Source organism: Epinephelus lanceolatus, chromosome 1 (genome assembly GCF_041903045.1).
Source record: "Epinephelus lanceolatus isolate andai-2023 chromosome 1, ASM4190304v1, whole genome shotgun sequence".
Lineage (NCBI taxonomy): Eukaryota > Metazoa > Chordata > Actinopteri > Perciformes > Serranidae > Epinephelus > Epinephelus lanceolatus.
Window position 1 is genome coordinate 38,689,968 of NC_135734.1, and position 15,873 is coordinate 38,705,840.

General features: G+C 40.2%; 1 protein-coding gene across 4 annotated transcripts in view; it reads right to left on the reverse strand.

Moving 5' to 3' along the window:
- LOC117257534 (immunoglobulin-like and fibronectin type III domain-containing protein 1) overlaps positions 1-12,906 on the reverse strand; it is a 29,551-nt gene extending 16,645 nt beyond the window's left edge. For 2 of the 4 annotated variants that reach the window (XM_033627799.1, XM_033627795.1), the window contains exons 1-5: positions 12,771-12,906; positions 4,866-4,957; positions 3,058-3,084; positions 2,477-2,602; positions 1,920-2,059 (exon numbers count right to left, since the gene is read on the reverse strand). In XM_033627799.1, the coding sequence (XP_033483690.1) occupies positions 1,920-2,059; positions 2,477-2,602; positions 3,058-3,084; positions 4,866-4,911 (339 nt within the window). In that variant the 5' untranslated portion in view covers positions 4,912-4,957; positions 12,771-12,906. The remainder of the gene's footprint in view (positions 1-1,919; positions 2,060-2,476; positions 2,603-3,057; positions 3,085-4,865; positions 4,958-12,770) is intronic. The other 2 variants (XM_033627796.1, XM_033627797.1) reach the window with 2 other exon arrangements.
- Between the last annotated feature and the right edge of the window lie 2,967 nt (positions 12,907-15,873).

The following is a 15,873-nucleotide window of genomic DNA, read 5'->3' on the forward strand; positions in this document are numbered from 1 at the left end:
CAATGGGAAAAAATATGACGAAAAAAGGGATGACGTGGGGTGTTCTTCTAGCCTGGTGTTGCCAGACCCAATTCACAAAACGCAAATGGGTCTGGACACGGAGTGAACATTTCCTCTATTCCTGAGGGGTGGTATCAACAGCTGTTACTCAAAATGCCCCTTCACGCAACTGGAAAGACGGAAAACCAATCAGAGTAAACAAAATGGGTGACGTAAGCTAGCACAACACCACTGTAAACGGACCAGCAAGCAAGTGCAGCGTGCAGCGGAGATGAGCTCTGATGATGTCTGGGAAAGAGTGTTGCTGTCTTTGCGGATTTCCTCCTGAAGTTGCATGGCTGTGATTCCCACCTTGGTCGCTTCCCTGACCTGCTCCTCCATGAGAGCAACTAGCGGAGAAACAACAATAGCCACTGGGTTTTCACTGAGTCCCATCTTTTTCCCGATCAGCGGAGCCAGTTGGTAATTTAAACTTTTACCAAACCCCGTAGGAAGGACGGCAAACACATCCTTTTTTTCAATAAAAGCTTTCAGTGCAGTCGTTTGTTCTGCTTTTAAAGAAAATGTACATTTCAGTTCGTTCAAAACATTTACCGTTGCACTTTCAGTATCCATGTTGGTTTTTTACGAAATGTGTTCACTTAGCTCCTTGTCCCTCCTATTCTGATGACATGCCCGCACCAAAGTAAGAAACGGTTGTGATTGGCCCGGTGAGCTTTAACCGATGTCAGAATGCACCTTTATGATTGCATCGCCAGACTGATCTGCGGAGCGAAATGGAATATGAGCTCGCGAGATTAAGATGGTTTCACCAGGCTAGCGTTCTTCCGCTCTGAGTTGAATTTTTTTTAAACATGAAGAGTTGAGAGCACTTCCTGCAAAATGCCAGCTGCTAAAATGCTTTCTGTGTGATCAGGGCCTTAAGCATCTCCCCATCTGTGTTATTAGATAGTCAAACCAATGGACATAGCATTAAGAGCGACACAGTCTGCTTCAGATGGGTGTTAGTGTCCCGTTTGAAACTAAAAGTCAGTGTTGAATTACTTTGTCACGTGAGGCCTTCGTCACTCGTTAGTCACAGAAGTTGACTGATGTGAATAATATCAACTATCTTTTCCTAACCAATCAGTTTTGTTCCCTGAACCAAACCACCGACCCTGTCTGCATCAAGATAAAGTGCAAAAGGCTACCTGTGAGCGAAAGCGTCAAAAATGCGGAGTAGGGACAAGATCATGTTGTTAAATTTTTCTGCTTGCTTGCTAACTAGTTTTCATGCACTTATTCATAGCATGTGATGTAGATGTAGTCAGCGTATCATAGTTACTTTATAGGTTTTTGGTTGTGTATTACAATAAACATATTAAAGATTAGCTTAACAAAAACATTGAATCAACTTCTCCACAGTCTTTCCCTGTACCTCCTGGAAACTGCAGAGGTTCCCACAGGAGTATAACGCCTGGTTCGGAATTACTACCACACAGTATCCAATGAATAGTGATATGAATAGATACGTATCCTTTGTGGCATCTTGCACATGACGCACCAATTTGATTGAAATACTCTAGAATAATTACAGGCTGTGTGCATTGCTTGATTGGTAGATTGCCTCCTGATGTGTTACCAGATGTCTCCTATTTTATATTTTCAGACAGCAGTGAGTTGACAGGACATGGAGGCGGATGAATCCGGCCCATTTTATGAAACTGACTTTGTTGAGCGTGCTCCTCTCAGAATGAGTGAAATCCTGTTATTGTGGAAAAAGTAATTGGCAAAGCAAACTGAAGGGTTAGGAGACTGGATGGCATTGATGTCTCCTCCTCTTTTTATCTATCTATTTTATGTGTGCTATTTTTACAGCCCCTTTACATCAGCATGTTGCTGTATAGTATCACAGTGATCTGATAGGCCGTATCACTTGCCTCAAATAAATGCTCATTGGAAGCAGGATCGTGTTTAGTCTGATATCTTGACGTATCAGACACATCTCCATTATTTCTGCTCCACGTAACAGTTGGCTCTGGGTCTCCAATGACAATGGCTTTGAAAAAAGCAAATTTCCCTGTAACAAAACAAGGACAAACAAGTTCACCTCATGTTCTTATATATTTTGAAAAGACAGGGAATATATTTATTTAAATATTTCTGTATTGATTTGTAATATATGCAATAAAAATACAAAGAAAGTTTAATGCTTACATCATTAAATCAACACCATTTATGTACAATGCAAATGCAAACAGTTGTGGATTTGTCTTTGGGTAATCATGTCACTTTTCCTGGTTTTAAATTGGAGTCAGTGTGTGTTTAATTTTATCTGACTGACACAGGAGTCTGGCTGTAGAATGGCAGGGCTCTGCTCCCACTGGCCCTTTGCACAAGTCATGGATCTAATCCATTATGCAGAATCATGGAAATTCAACATTGGAATACTTTGTAATATTAATGTTTAAAATTATTCTTATACTATCAGTCCTACCCTCTTGGATGGTCAAAGCAATCGGCTTGCGGGTAAAGTCTGGATGGCTCTTTCCCTCTGGCAGCGTCTCTATAAACTGTGTAATCATCACCCCGGGGACCCTAGATTTTTTCTTGATCCCCACTGCTGGCATCAGAAAACAAAATGTCAGTGACAACAACAGAGTGAAAAACGTGACCACGGTCATCAATGTGTTGTTTTGTTATTGAATCATCACCCTCACGGACCACACTGAAACACATTCTAATACAGGATATATTAGAATGTTTAATGTTACTCTCTGCATCAGTTCATTATTCAGAGCTGTGGCTCTGGTGTAGACGTCTCTCGTGTCACATGTTCAGTACATTTACATTTCAATAACTTCATCTTGTTAACGCTTTCCTTTGGGAGTCCATGCCTAAAACTCAACCTGAGAACAGATATGTAGTGATGCACCTACATATCCACGCACAAAATATCTGTGCGCTCATACACTATATTATTAAACTCATTGCATATCAGGTCTTCATGCCTTCGTGAGCAGTCAGAGGGGGAAAAAGACATTTGATGACAGCCTCTCTGTTGTGCACTAAGCCTACCTTCTCTACCACTCTCTGCATCGGAATCTGATAAGGCACATGTTAAAGAGCATATACAGCACATGTCAACATGGAATTCACATTTGATGATGTATTAGACTTAAACAATTAAACTTAGTGACAGGAAATCAAATAACAGAGCAGCATTTTGTACAGCACAGGAGAAAACTGTAATACTTTTAGCATTTTAAAAACATTTCTTTTTGTTTTTCCATGTCAGGTGGAAGCAAAGTACACTTGGATATGAGCACTGTATCTTATATAGGCACAAAACATCATATAAATATGGAAATAATCATATTCTGACACTCATGTTCAGATGCGCTGGAGTGTTAAAGGGATAGTTCGGATCTTGAGATGGGGTTGTGTTAAGCCCTGTTTTTCACCAAACACAGTTTGCTGATAAAACTCTCCACAGTATGAACAGTGGTTACAAAACCAGCCACAGCTCAGCCCTGAGCAGAGTGACCGTCCGCTATTGACCAATCAACGGACTGCAGTGTTCACAGCCCCAACAGAGGGGGGACCAAAAATGGGGACAGTACGGAGCAGTTACATTGGTACCTTCCACAACTTTTCAGTGGAAACAGAAAAACAAAGCATACCAAACTAAACTGTACTGTACCACCTGCTCGGTGGTACAGTACAGTTCAGTGTACTGTACCACCTGCTCGGTGAAAATGGGGCTTATGGTATTTATCCATAGTCAGTGTATTACAAACAGTCGATGCTGGTCGGCACGTCCCCAGTTTTGAGCATTAGACAGGAATACAGAGACAGAAGCTGAGTAGTTTACTGCTGTGGAAGGATCAGCACAATAAGACAAACTAACTAACTGATCGATGCAGCTGTAAACTGGCAGCTCCTGTGTTGTGCGAGCTAAAATTACAGCTTTTGTCAATTGAATCTGGTGGCCTTGACCACAACATAGATGGGGAGTTGACACCGTTAATGGCTTTCCTGTTGGCAAGGTCTGTCTGCATCAAAGTAAAGTGGTGAAAGTTTTCTCAATATAGCGTACACTTAAACTGATATTTAAGTGATTGCTTTAGGTGGCTAAATACGTTGTCTTGCCAACCCCTCCCCAGCAGTACATTGCTTAGCTTCTGTGGTGGTACTCCTGACTACTTTTTCCAAACTGGGGGCGTACCAACAGACATCTACTGTATGTAATAAACCGACTATAGATAAGTACCTCATATGACATCACTTTAAAAGATTCAAACTATCTCTTTAACCCTGTAAAGTTCATCGGCTGCTCACTGTATAATGTTATGATCAGTCTGCAATGTATGTCTGCCTACTTTATGAGCTGGCCTTTAATAGACTGTGTATATGTACTCTTGTAAAGTCTAAATACGATTGCTAATGGACAGATTGCAGCCTTGAACTTTCAGAATAACGTCAGCCTGATTGGAATTGTATCACAGGGAGAGGAAGATGATGTGTTTGAGAGTGAGATGTGACCTTGATAATATCAAGTAATTAACCATCTGAGGCATCAGACAGGCAGAGAAATAGTCTAACAATGCAAACAGTTCTTAGGTATATTCACCAATTCCTTTAGATTTATGCACAAACAGATCTCCTTGCCAACCTCATTCTATCAGTTCTATAAGACACTGACTCTTGTCAGAATCTGTCAGCGAGATCAAACCGACTGAAACTTAGTTGTCAGCTCTGTATTGCTTATTGATCCTCAGAGGTTGGAGTACAAGAAGAAAAGTAAACAGTTTAGTTGTGCAGACACACAAGCTTGATATTGGATGTTTGTCCTGTAGAAAATGAGATCACATCTAAATGCGTACCTTGACCCGTGGCTGTCCCCTCGGACAGTTTTGACCTTTTAACCATCTTGGGTCCCTTGGATTCCTGGAGGGATTCGGCAAAATTTCTCCACCTGCAACAGATAAAGGAAGAGATTTAAGTACACTGTTTATGGCTCTGTCGATCTATCCAAATAGCAGGTGGTTAAAAGATTTTTTTGCTTTTATTTGAGAATACAACAAATATTTCACAGGTAGCTTTCAAGTGTTACTTTGCTCTAAATTCAATAGTCTTGCTAAAGGAGATGCATTTGTTAAAGGATTCAGATTAGGCGGAGGTCGTCCTGCAGGAGAACCTCAGTTGATAGCAAGAAAGCTCCTTTGGCATTGAACAACTTAAGACTTTTGAGGTGTGATTTGATTTGGCCTTGACTAATTCTTTAGTGGATTGTTTTATAGAGAGGAGCACAGTGTTTGGCTGAATTGAGATATTGTGGAGATAATAGAAAAATTGTAAACCTCTTTGAGTAATACCAGGATTTAGTGATGCACTGATTGTGAAACTCTTGGTTGCTAAATATTTGGCGGATAGCCGATCCCGATGGTTTGTTGTAGCTGTTTATTTTGTTTTTGTTGCTATTTATTCCCCCTTCCGTGCCAGTAAAATAAAGAAATCTTTATTATGAAAAAATGCATTTAAAGTCCATCCATCCATCCATTTTCTAACTGCTTATCCTCTTGGGGGTCACAGGGGGCTGGAGCCTATCCCAGCTGACACTGGGTGAGAGGCAGGGTACACCCTGGACAGGTCACCAGACTACCACAGGGCTGACACATAGAGACAGACAACCATTCACACTCACATTCACACCTATGGACAATTTAGAGTCACCAGTTAACCTGCATGTCTTTGGACTGTGGGAGGAAGCCGGAGTACTCAGAGAGAACCCACGCTGACACAGGGAGAACATGCAAGCTCCGCACAGAAGGGCTCCCACACCCGGGATCGAACCGGGAACCCTCTTGCTGTGAGGCAACAGTGCTAACCACCACACCAACGTGCATTAACCCCTTATTACCCTACCTTTTGAATAAGCACAAATTCAGGCATACAAATTTGTGAAATAACCTTTAATATGACCTCCTTTCATTTGGGAAAAAATAAATATTATTATTCCCCTTTCTGATATCTATTTCATATCGTAAAAACGTCACCAAATTACCACTTTTTAAACAACTGCATTTATTCAAGTTTCTCGCCAAAAATTAAATTTGATAAAATTACATTTGAAAACATCACAAGAACGATATAATTTACCTTCAAATAGTACTTATTTTTACTGAATAGAAGTCAAACGCATCATAATGTCACTAAGTGCAACCTATGTAAACTTATAGTTCCAGCCACCTGCTGATTACAGCTAAAGGCTAATGTCAACTAGCTCCCCTCTGGCTAGTTTCAACACAGATTCGTGGTTCACGATGAAGCATTATTGGGAAAACAACAGATGCGTTTACTAGTGAATTTACTGCGTCCTTTTTGTCCCGAAGGTGTCCCAATGATCTCTGTTTGTCCCAAACCTGTTTTCTACTGTCCCTATGATGATGGGATGCTGTTAGTTTTGAGCTCTGCTCTTTAGTCTGCACCAAATCGATGTGACACAACAGAAAAACCTCAGCCACTACCATTGGTGAATGTCGTCTTATTTGCTGAAGGACTAATGGCAGTCAACAAGGCGAGTATTAACCAAGACCGATGTTTGGCAGATATGTTGGTGCAATTTGTGTTAGGTTTGTTTTGATTTTGAAGATCACAGTTTCCTGGAGGGGCTGATTATTTGAACAGATTAATTCAAAAGTAAATAAGTGTCAGCCTCTCAAAAAACAGGCACAGAAAAAGTAAAGCCTTTTAGGGCAACAAATTTTAAATGCTTTTTCTTTTTAAAAAGCGCTTTAAAACATGACCTTTGTGAATGATTCCACTCTCAGTATTCAAAACACTGAAAACATGATCATCTGTAGATTTTTGCACTGTGGCTGCTTTCTGTGCACTTAGTGTTATCACATTGTCCCAAAATTAAAATCCCCCTCAAAATTAGGACTGCAGAATAATTTCATCAACCTCATGATGTAATTTCTTACCAGGCTTTAACTTCCATTATTCAAAGGGTTTTTGTTGTCACTTTATGCTGCGGCATCCTGGCGTGATGTTCAAATGATTACATGCTTATCAAAATTACATTTTTTATGATCCGTCAGATCCAGTCGCAGCAGGAATCTCTACCACTACACGGCAATCTTTCATTACCCACATGACTGCTAAACTTAGGTTGACAAATGTCACTTCACCAAAATAGACTGAACATTAATTGTAGTGGAGTCAGTGTTGCCGGGGCGTAAATAGATTTACAGACATGTCACTAAAAATGCATTTATTAAGTTAACATGACAGGGACATTATTGTACTAACCCGCAGAAAACATTTGCCTCTCTCCAGTATCTTTCTGTTGCACTGTGATTTTCTGAGTGTATAAAGTGACACAGTCACACCAGGAGCAGTAACATCAGTACTGATTCTAATGAAGATGCTGTCGTCAAGAATTGTTAACTTCAAACTTCGTAACTTTTAAGTGAAGACAAAATGTATTTTCTTCACCAAAGAGAGATCATAATGAATTGCCTCAGTGCACTCTTTCCAGTGCTTTCACTTCATCATCATCTTCACTGTAATTGTGTAATACTCACTGATATGACTTCTGAGGCGATGAAGTGGTGCATTTGTTATGCTGCTCTGTAATTTATCATTGCCAAGGTCTCCAACACTTTAACCCCTTGTGTAACTTATTAAAATGCACACTGATGGTTACAGTTAGCTTGTGGATTTTTTTTCTGTGTTGGTTACCACTTTAGGTTTCAACATTTTGGGAAATATTGGCTTTGCAAATGTTGTAAGAGAAAGGAATGAATCCTACATGTTGGTAGACCTCACAGATACACAGAATACATTTTGTAAACAGAAACTTTGTTGCCTATAAAACTCTTGAGGGCACCTTTAACTGAAATTTGATCTTTGCCTTTTAAGACCCTGATCACACAGAAAGCATTTTGGCAGCTGGAGGAACCTTTTTACAATTGATTTTGATGAAAGTGAAGCTTTTTGCTAGTGGTTTTTGCGTTGCATTGCACCTCATGTTTCAGTGCTCTAGGAGCCTAGCGTTTTTGCAGGAGCGCTCTAAACTCCTGGAGTTGAAAAAACTTCAGCTCAAGGTGGAAAAGCGCTCCATGACATCTCTTTATTTCATCATCTTTTTTCCCATTGTCCAATCGAATGATATGAGAGGCGGTCCTTCTGTGGTGGTCGCAACAACAAGTTTACAGTCTATAGACAATGGAGGAGAAAATGGTGGTAGTGGTTGCTCCATACCCAGAGCTATACGGCCTCAAGATAGACAGCAGGTTGTCAAGCTGCCCCTGAGTCATCCTAAAACATGCCTGGAAATGACCATCATGGAGGCGAAGCTCCTGGACCAACTGGTGGTACTCCCTGTGATCCTCCCTCTTTTTTAGGGTCTCATGTACCCACACAGATCTCTGTTTCCCTGTGCCCAACAAACTATTTGCTGACACCCTCTCACCCTCAACCAGAGCTACAGCAAGTACCCTCTGCCTGAACATTTAAGGAACTAGATACTAAATACTAGTCTCACCACCAGACAGTCAGAGATCTCCGCCTTCTGATAGTCTGGGGACACTCCTTTCTAAAGTGTGTTTAACACACCGGAGAAAACGGCCGGCAACAAAGCAACGCCTCTTGCATTTTTGAAAAGGACACGCCCTCCCTATTAGAGCAACCTGGCTGCTGCCTCTTTCCCCAAAGTGGGATGAGATTATATTTAGATGGTCATGTTGATATTGTCAAGACTGTCAGTCATTATAGCAGACCCCCCAAAACCTGGTATTTACCTGAATTTAGCTTCAGTAAATTGCTTGAAATCTCATCTTTCCAACTCTATTGGATGAGTCTCCTCAATCACAGTGCAGGTTCAAATGTGAGATCTGTAATAAAGGTGACTGTGACAAGGGGCGGAGCATTGCCTGGAGTCAGAATATATTTTCTAGTAAAGCTGCGAGAATTTCCTGTTATTCCCTGTACTGTTTGTTTGATCTGTGGTTTATAGCATTGGAGGATTGGAGATGCTCATGTTCCCAAGTATTGATTGTAATCTGCACCCACCACTGGCATCAATACCAAACACAGACATGCATTACACATACATACTCTTTGTAACTGTCTGATTGAAAATTGATTTAAACAATGCCACTGCAGACTAGTATGTCTGCAGAAACATTGATTTGGAAAATATGTTTCCTTAAACTAAACATTGACGATACTGTCTGAACTCTTTGCTCTGAAATCATTACCCTTGCGGCACGACCAGTTAGACTAACAGTCCTGATAATTCTCACCATAGGCTGTATACTCTTTATACCCAGCTGGACCAAACTATGATGTGTCTACTCTGCACATGCACAGCAGAGGTAATGCATGACTGGACTGTGCATTATACATGAGCTGAGTTATCCATCTATGATCTCATTGCAAAGCAGGTTATAAACACAGTACAGCAGCCACCTGAGGTCGTAAAGCTCCTTTTATGTCAAGATGAAAAGAACAGACACACACTCTCACTGGCTAATCTGTCAATTATTTCTTTGATTAGTCGACTAATCATTTTATCGAAAAATGTGTTAAAATGTTGAAAAATGTCGGTCTGTCTCTCCCAAACCACAAAATTATGTCATCTAATGTCTTGTTTCGTACTCACGCCAAAGGGTTTTAGTTGACCGTCATGGGAGAGTGTGTAAAGCTGCCAATATCTGAACGTAAGAAGCTGCAATAAGAGTATTTCGGGGTACTTTTATAGTACTTTTCTATGAAAAATGACCCAAACCGATTAGTCGACTACTAAAATAGTCACCGATTATTTTAATAGTCAATTAGTCATCGATTAGTCGACTAGTTGTTGCAGCCCTAGCTTATAACATTGCTGATATGCTACTGCAGCTTCCTGCCATAAGATCCCAGCAAGTCTTATTTCAGAACTAAATCCTCAATTTATCATCATCTTAATAACAACTGCTACAACAGGGCAATAGAGTGAGTACTTCTCCAAGGTTCAAAATAAATCATCAGAGATGCTATCTGTACAAATATTGAGAGACTAAAGGAAAGGAAGAGATTAATACAGGTAGACTTCTGTAGCCTTCTGCCTCTCTAGAAATGTCATAAAGCGTCCCCATATCTCATCAAAGGTAGAATATTTACCCTTTATTGTAAAGGTAAGTTTGAGGAGAGTGTGACAGTCCAGTAAGCCAGGTTTGTAAACTTGGTCTCATAGTTGATTTCCAGAATGTTGTCTTTTGCTTGCCAAGTGTCATTTTCTTATCTGCCTAGCTTAGTTTACAGTTTACGGGAAAAAATTCCAAGGATACACAGTTTGGGGCGTACCAATCTGGAAATCCATCGGTTAAAAAAAAAAAAAAAAATTCTTCCTTTACCTCTGGAGGCACTGCCTATAGTTTTTCGACTAACGGAAGTGCAGGGGCCCCCAGTGTTACACTCCTACCTGCAACTTGAACCAAACAGCGGTAAAAACGTTGCCACTAATGCCCTTTTTTTCCTGTCATGAGAAGTGGAAGGTGTGCTGGTGGATGCACAATGCTTGTAAGTTGTGCTATTGTCCATGTTTTTCACGCTGATGAGATGGCGTTTTGGGTGGAGCAGTCGCCATGGACGCGGAGCTTGCTGTTTCTGTAGGTACTCATTTCCTGGGGACACCTGCACGTCTCAGCCCCGTCCCTTCCATTGTGATTGGCTAAAGTGCAGCATCCTTCAACCTAAAAGCCCCGCCCTCCCCCTCCTCTGTAGTTGTCTTTCACACAGGGCTGCCGACAGATTCTACAATGTAAATTGCAGAATCTGTCTTGAGAGATTAGGGCGTACGGACAACCTAACACGTATGACAGTTCCTTTTATATTTGAGAGAGGGCAGATGTCTCTACGGCCGATATCTCCAACACTCCACAATCCAGACTGATAAACAGCACTACAGATAAGAGATCAAATATGTATTTTTTGATTTGGGTGTGAACTGTCCCTTTAACATCAACCAAAATAGACCTTCACATCATGTAATTTCAAGAAAGGTTTAAGATAAACTGACGTCCATACAGTGTAAGAAAAATGAACATGAATCAACAATGACACAAGATTTATAATGTTCGACCAAACTGTTGACACTGTTGCCACTGTGTTGATAAAGTAGACATATTGAACTTTAAGTTTGGGCATGTCTGACCTCTCTCGTGTATATGCCAGTAGTACATTATTTGCACAGTTCTAGCACCACCCAGTATAGGCGCGTGATCTTCTTGGGTGTCAACGGTGGCTGTTGGAAGATGAGAGAACTGGATTGTCTGTCATACGATATGTCACATGCCACATAAACTGTATACATCCCATCTGGAACATCTTAATATGCTTGTAAATCACTGTCGACATTACGAGTGTGTCATAATGTGGTGAAACCTGCTAAGTAAGGCGTGTTTGAACGCTGTAGATCACCTCATGCTGGTGTTCTCAGGCAAAATATAATGATTTAATTGATCTTTATTACAGCTCCACTTTTGACATGTCTTAGTAGTAACGTTTTGCCTGGCTTTGTGAGTGCAGCATCTAAATCAGTGTCTTTATAATTTCAAATTGTAAAGTTGTACTGACTAAATATGGTGTCAGAGAAAGTGTTGTGCTTAATAGGCTGTAACTGTATAAAGTATATATAGTAAATATAATGAGCACTTCACTACTGTGACTACTGTACATTCACAATGTGTTGAACTAGTTTTTTTTTTTTTTAAATTGTTGAAAACTTGTTATGTGTCCTAGGCTTCAGACATAATCCAAAGCAAACCGGCTCCTCACTGTGGGAGCTGGTCTTCATGGGTTTCATGTGGCCTGTGTTGCTCACCGCCGTTAACGCCACCAGCTGCTTATATGACCGGCACTGAAACACAGCACGGGACATCGTAAAGCATCATAAAAATGACTAAAAGCAAGAAGGCATGTTCAGAAAGCATGTGGCTATCTATGGAAGTGACGGTGATGTTAAGCATGTGAAGTGGCTGACAGCGGCAGGTTTGCTTCATTTGGGTCATTACCAAGCTCTCTTTTTGCCTCAAGTACAGACAGATTTTATGGTTTGTAATGTATCTTTTTCAGTAAGAGTCAAAAGTAGAGAATTAAGTGAAGAGATGAAGCTGAAACTGTCGTGGTAAATATAAAAATTAAAGCTAGGTGAATAGAAAACAGGATGCTCCTAGAAGCTGCTGAGAAAAAATCCAGCCATGAATTCATCAGAGGACTGTCGTCATTAACTGTTATGTGTTTATTATCTAACACTATAACAGAACATACAGATAGAATTATGAGTATTAATAAATTATTTAGATTAGCCAAAAAAAATTGAGCACACAGACTTCAGCAGCGACTGTAAAGTGTGGAAGAAGCTGTTTTTGCTTTTGGAAGTGTACATTAGCATATATTTACATTTATAAACTCTATTAAATGACTCAGATAACCTTTTGGCTTCTGATTTAAATTTGCACATACTTCATACCTAACACTAATAAAGCATTTTTAAACGCACTCATTTGGGTAAACAGTCGAGCAGGAAACCTGGAAGCCATCCTGCTACACTTTTAAATAAGTTTGATGATGGAAAATGCAGCTCTGTGGTGTTTATAGGCAAACACTCTCCACAGTTTGCCACTTTAACTCAGTGTTATCTTTGGACTTAAGATTGAATCAGCCACAGGATTATTTGTAAAGACTGTAGCCAACACTTAATAGTTAACACCTCCTGTGTGTAAGATGAATGATGAACTTACCTCAGTGCTCCTGTGATCCTCTTGAGTGGTGCTGCTTCCCAGTCTGATATTTGAGTGTTGCCTCCCTGGTCTTTAAGCCATTAAGTCCGTACAGGAATGCCAATGACTCCGCGACAAGCACCCACGTTGTCAGACATGGTGCCTGCCAAGACAGGGGATTGCTTTTTGGTTTTTGGCATAAATCACAACCTCTAGGAAGGGGGAGGAGGGAGAGCCAAGGTTGGTTTTAAGCCTCACGGTGGGTTGACCGTAACTTTGGCTTCTTCTGACACATGCATGAGCTTCATCAGGAGCGGTCTGAGTGAATGATATACATTTGCGGTCGGAATATTTGAATTTAGCTGAGTTCTGTCATGATATCAATACATAGAAGATCTAATGTTTGCTGTAGTGCTGTAGTGTGAAATTTTACTTTTGAGTTGACTTTGTTTTGGAGCAGTTTGTCCTCCTGATCAGTCCTGAATCTTTTACATGATCATTTACAACTTTTGCAGATTACTTCCTAAACTTTGTGAGGCAAACCTAAGCAAGAGAAACCAGGAAGTCCAGTATAATTTTGTTTTTTCTCTGTCTATCTGTCTTCTTGTCTGTCAGTCAGTGTTGTCGCACTTGGAGTGTGGAGCTGAAAGTAAAAACAAGACCTAAGTGCTGACAGCCGGGTATGCTTCTGCTGACACTCTAATGAAATTACGAGAACAGCAAAACATTATATTCATATTTAGGCGCACTAATGACTCCTTTTGACACAAACTAAAAATACAATGTGTTTATTAGGTGTCTAAGAAGTCTTGCATGCGACTGTAATACATGGATAACAGTGTGAGCTCAGGATCCTTCAACAAGCGTTATCTCAAACTGCATGCCACAGACTTGTCTTTGAAGATGAGCTGTTTTAACATTACAAAATGTCTTGTCGACTTGGAATTAATGTATTTCTTTAATACTTTAAAGTTTAGGACTTTTCTTATACTTTTTGCATACTCCACTGTGTTTGTACAGGCTTTACATTTAAATCCAGAAACATCCAACCTAAGACAATATTGTGTTTGGCAGGGAACAATTCTGTCTTTAAATCAACAACCAAAAAAACAGCGTATTGAATATTCATTCAGTTTGATTTTGTTTTAATTAGTAAGTTCCGACATCTGCCTGACTCTCTTTGTGAGCATTATTTAAGAATATCTCATTTTAATGAGAATACAACAATAAGAAAAGCAGGAGAAAACAATCCTCTCTTAGTTCAGCTGACGGCCAACAGCAATCTGTGAAGTAATTAAGGTTACTTTATTGCAGAGCAACTATAACCTATGCAAATCTAAGCACCAGGTGTATTTGATGCCATTCTTTGTAAGTGTCATTAGGCACAGGGACTTACAGTGCAACTAATTTAAATGTAAATGTGGCTCAGGCAGGTCTCTCATATATTTTCTCAAAGTATTCTATAAAAGACCAGCGTCACTGTTGGCGTTACAGTGTATGGAGAAAAACAGAAAAAAAGAAAAACACATCCCACCACATGCTCAATATCTACAGGTTGTAGGTTCTCTAGTATTTAATTTGGGCTTCATTAACCACATGGCTGCACAGTCTCAACTGTATTAGCCTGATAGATTTGACCAGCTGTGAGATAATTGTTATTTTAATAGGTGGCTGAAATGAAAATAAGGTAACACCAGTCTTGTGTAAAGATGAGGTGATTCTATGGTGGTGGGAAAACATGAACAGAAAGGCAGCTCTTCACTTTTCAGTTGTATATCTGTTTTTTTGATGATATTATGGAGGACATAATTAAATTCAGTTGATTTATCTCTAAGGAGTTGCAGTTGTTATTTGGTAAATGGTAAATGGACCGCACTGGTATAGCGCTTTTCTGGACTTTGGACCACTCAAAGTGCTTTTACACCAGGTCACATTCACCCATTCGCATACTGGTGGACGGGGCCACTGTACATGGTGCCACCTGCTACTCAGTAACCATTCACACACATTCACACTGATGGAACAGCCATCGGGACCAATTTTGGGTTCAGTATCTTGCCCAAGGATACTTCGACATGCAGACTGGAACAGCCGGGGATCAAACCGCTGATCTTCCGAGTAGTGGATGACCTGCTCTACCTCTGAGCCGGAGTCTTTCATTCATATTGTTATTATTACGTCACTGCCACTATCTAGCTGTACTTTGTTTTCCATTTTTTGCGTCACATATACACATTTTCACAGATTAAGCTCTGTGTAATCACCACGAAGCAGCAATCATCATCATTAATTTCCCTCTGTGTAAAAGCCAGTGATACCAGTGTTTCTATAAATCAACACCATTAGTTGACACTTTACACTTAACACACCACACCAAAGATATTTTGACATTGCTGGGTCAGAGCTGCATATCAGTCTTAAAAAAGGAATAAAAAAACAACAACTTAGAGTCAATTCAGGTTTTTATGTCAGTAAATTCTTTATTTGAAATGTCTGGCAGAACCACTTTTCAATAATGGGGCATGTACTGTGTATCTGTGGCCTCACCTTGAGGCTGTTAACTTCCATGTGAGAAGTCATTCAGACTCCTCCTGGAGCCTGTGTTGCTGGCACTTTAAACCGCAGCCTGGTTATTGTGGTGTTTGTAATAACAGAGCTATGCTCAGTTTGAGCACGATTATGTGTGTGCGCGGATATTTCAAGCAGTGTAATAAAAACGGATGCGTGGCCCAGGAACTATGACTGTTCCCAGGCATGGGAAACTGATATGAGGAGCCTGATGTTCCTGAAGGCATTTATTGCACAAGGTCACGGAAGTCAGGAGCTTTGAATGCTACCCTAAAAAACAATGACAAAACAACCTGACATTACACAACACAATGCTATGCAACATGGACAAAGAGTAACCCATTGGTGTGGTGGCAAACTTTATTTATGAACATCTTTTTTAGTAGGAAAATACAATTAATTAACCTGATTACTTATTATAAATTGAACTACGGTAAAGCGTCAATCCAAAGACTGAAAGGGATTTGTCCGATTAAAGGAAACCTTTTATGTACTGTCAACAACAGCCAGTATGTGTAATGTTTTGCTAAGCATGCCATTACAAGGAATTGGGAAA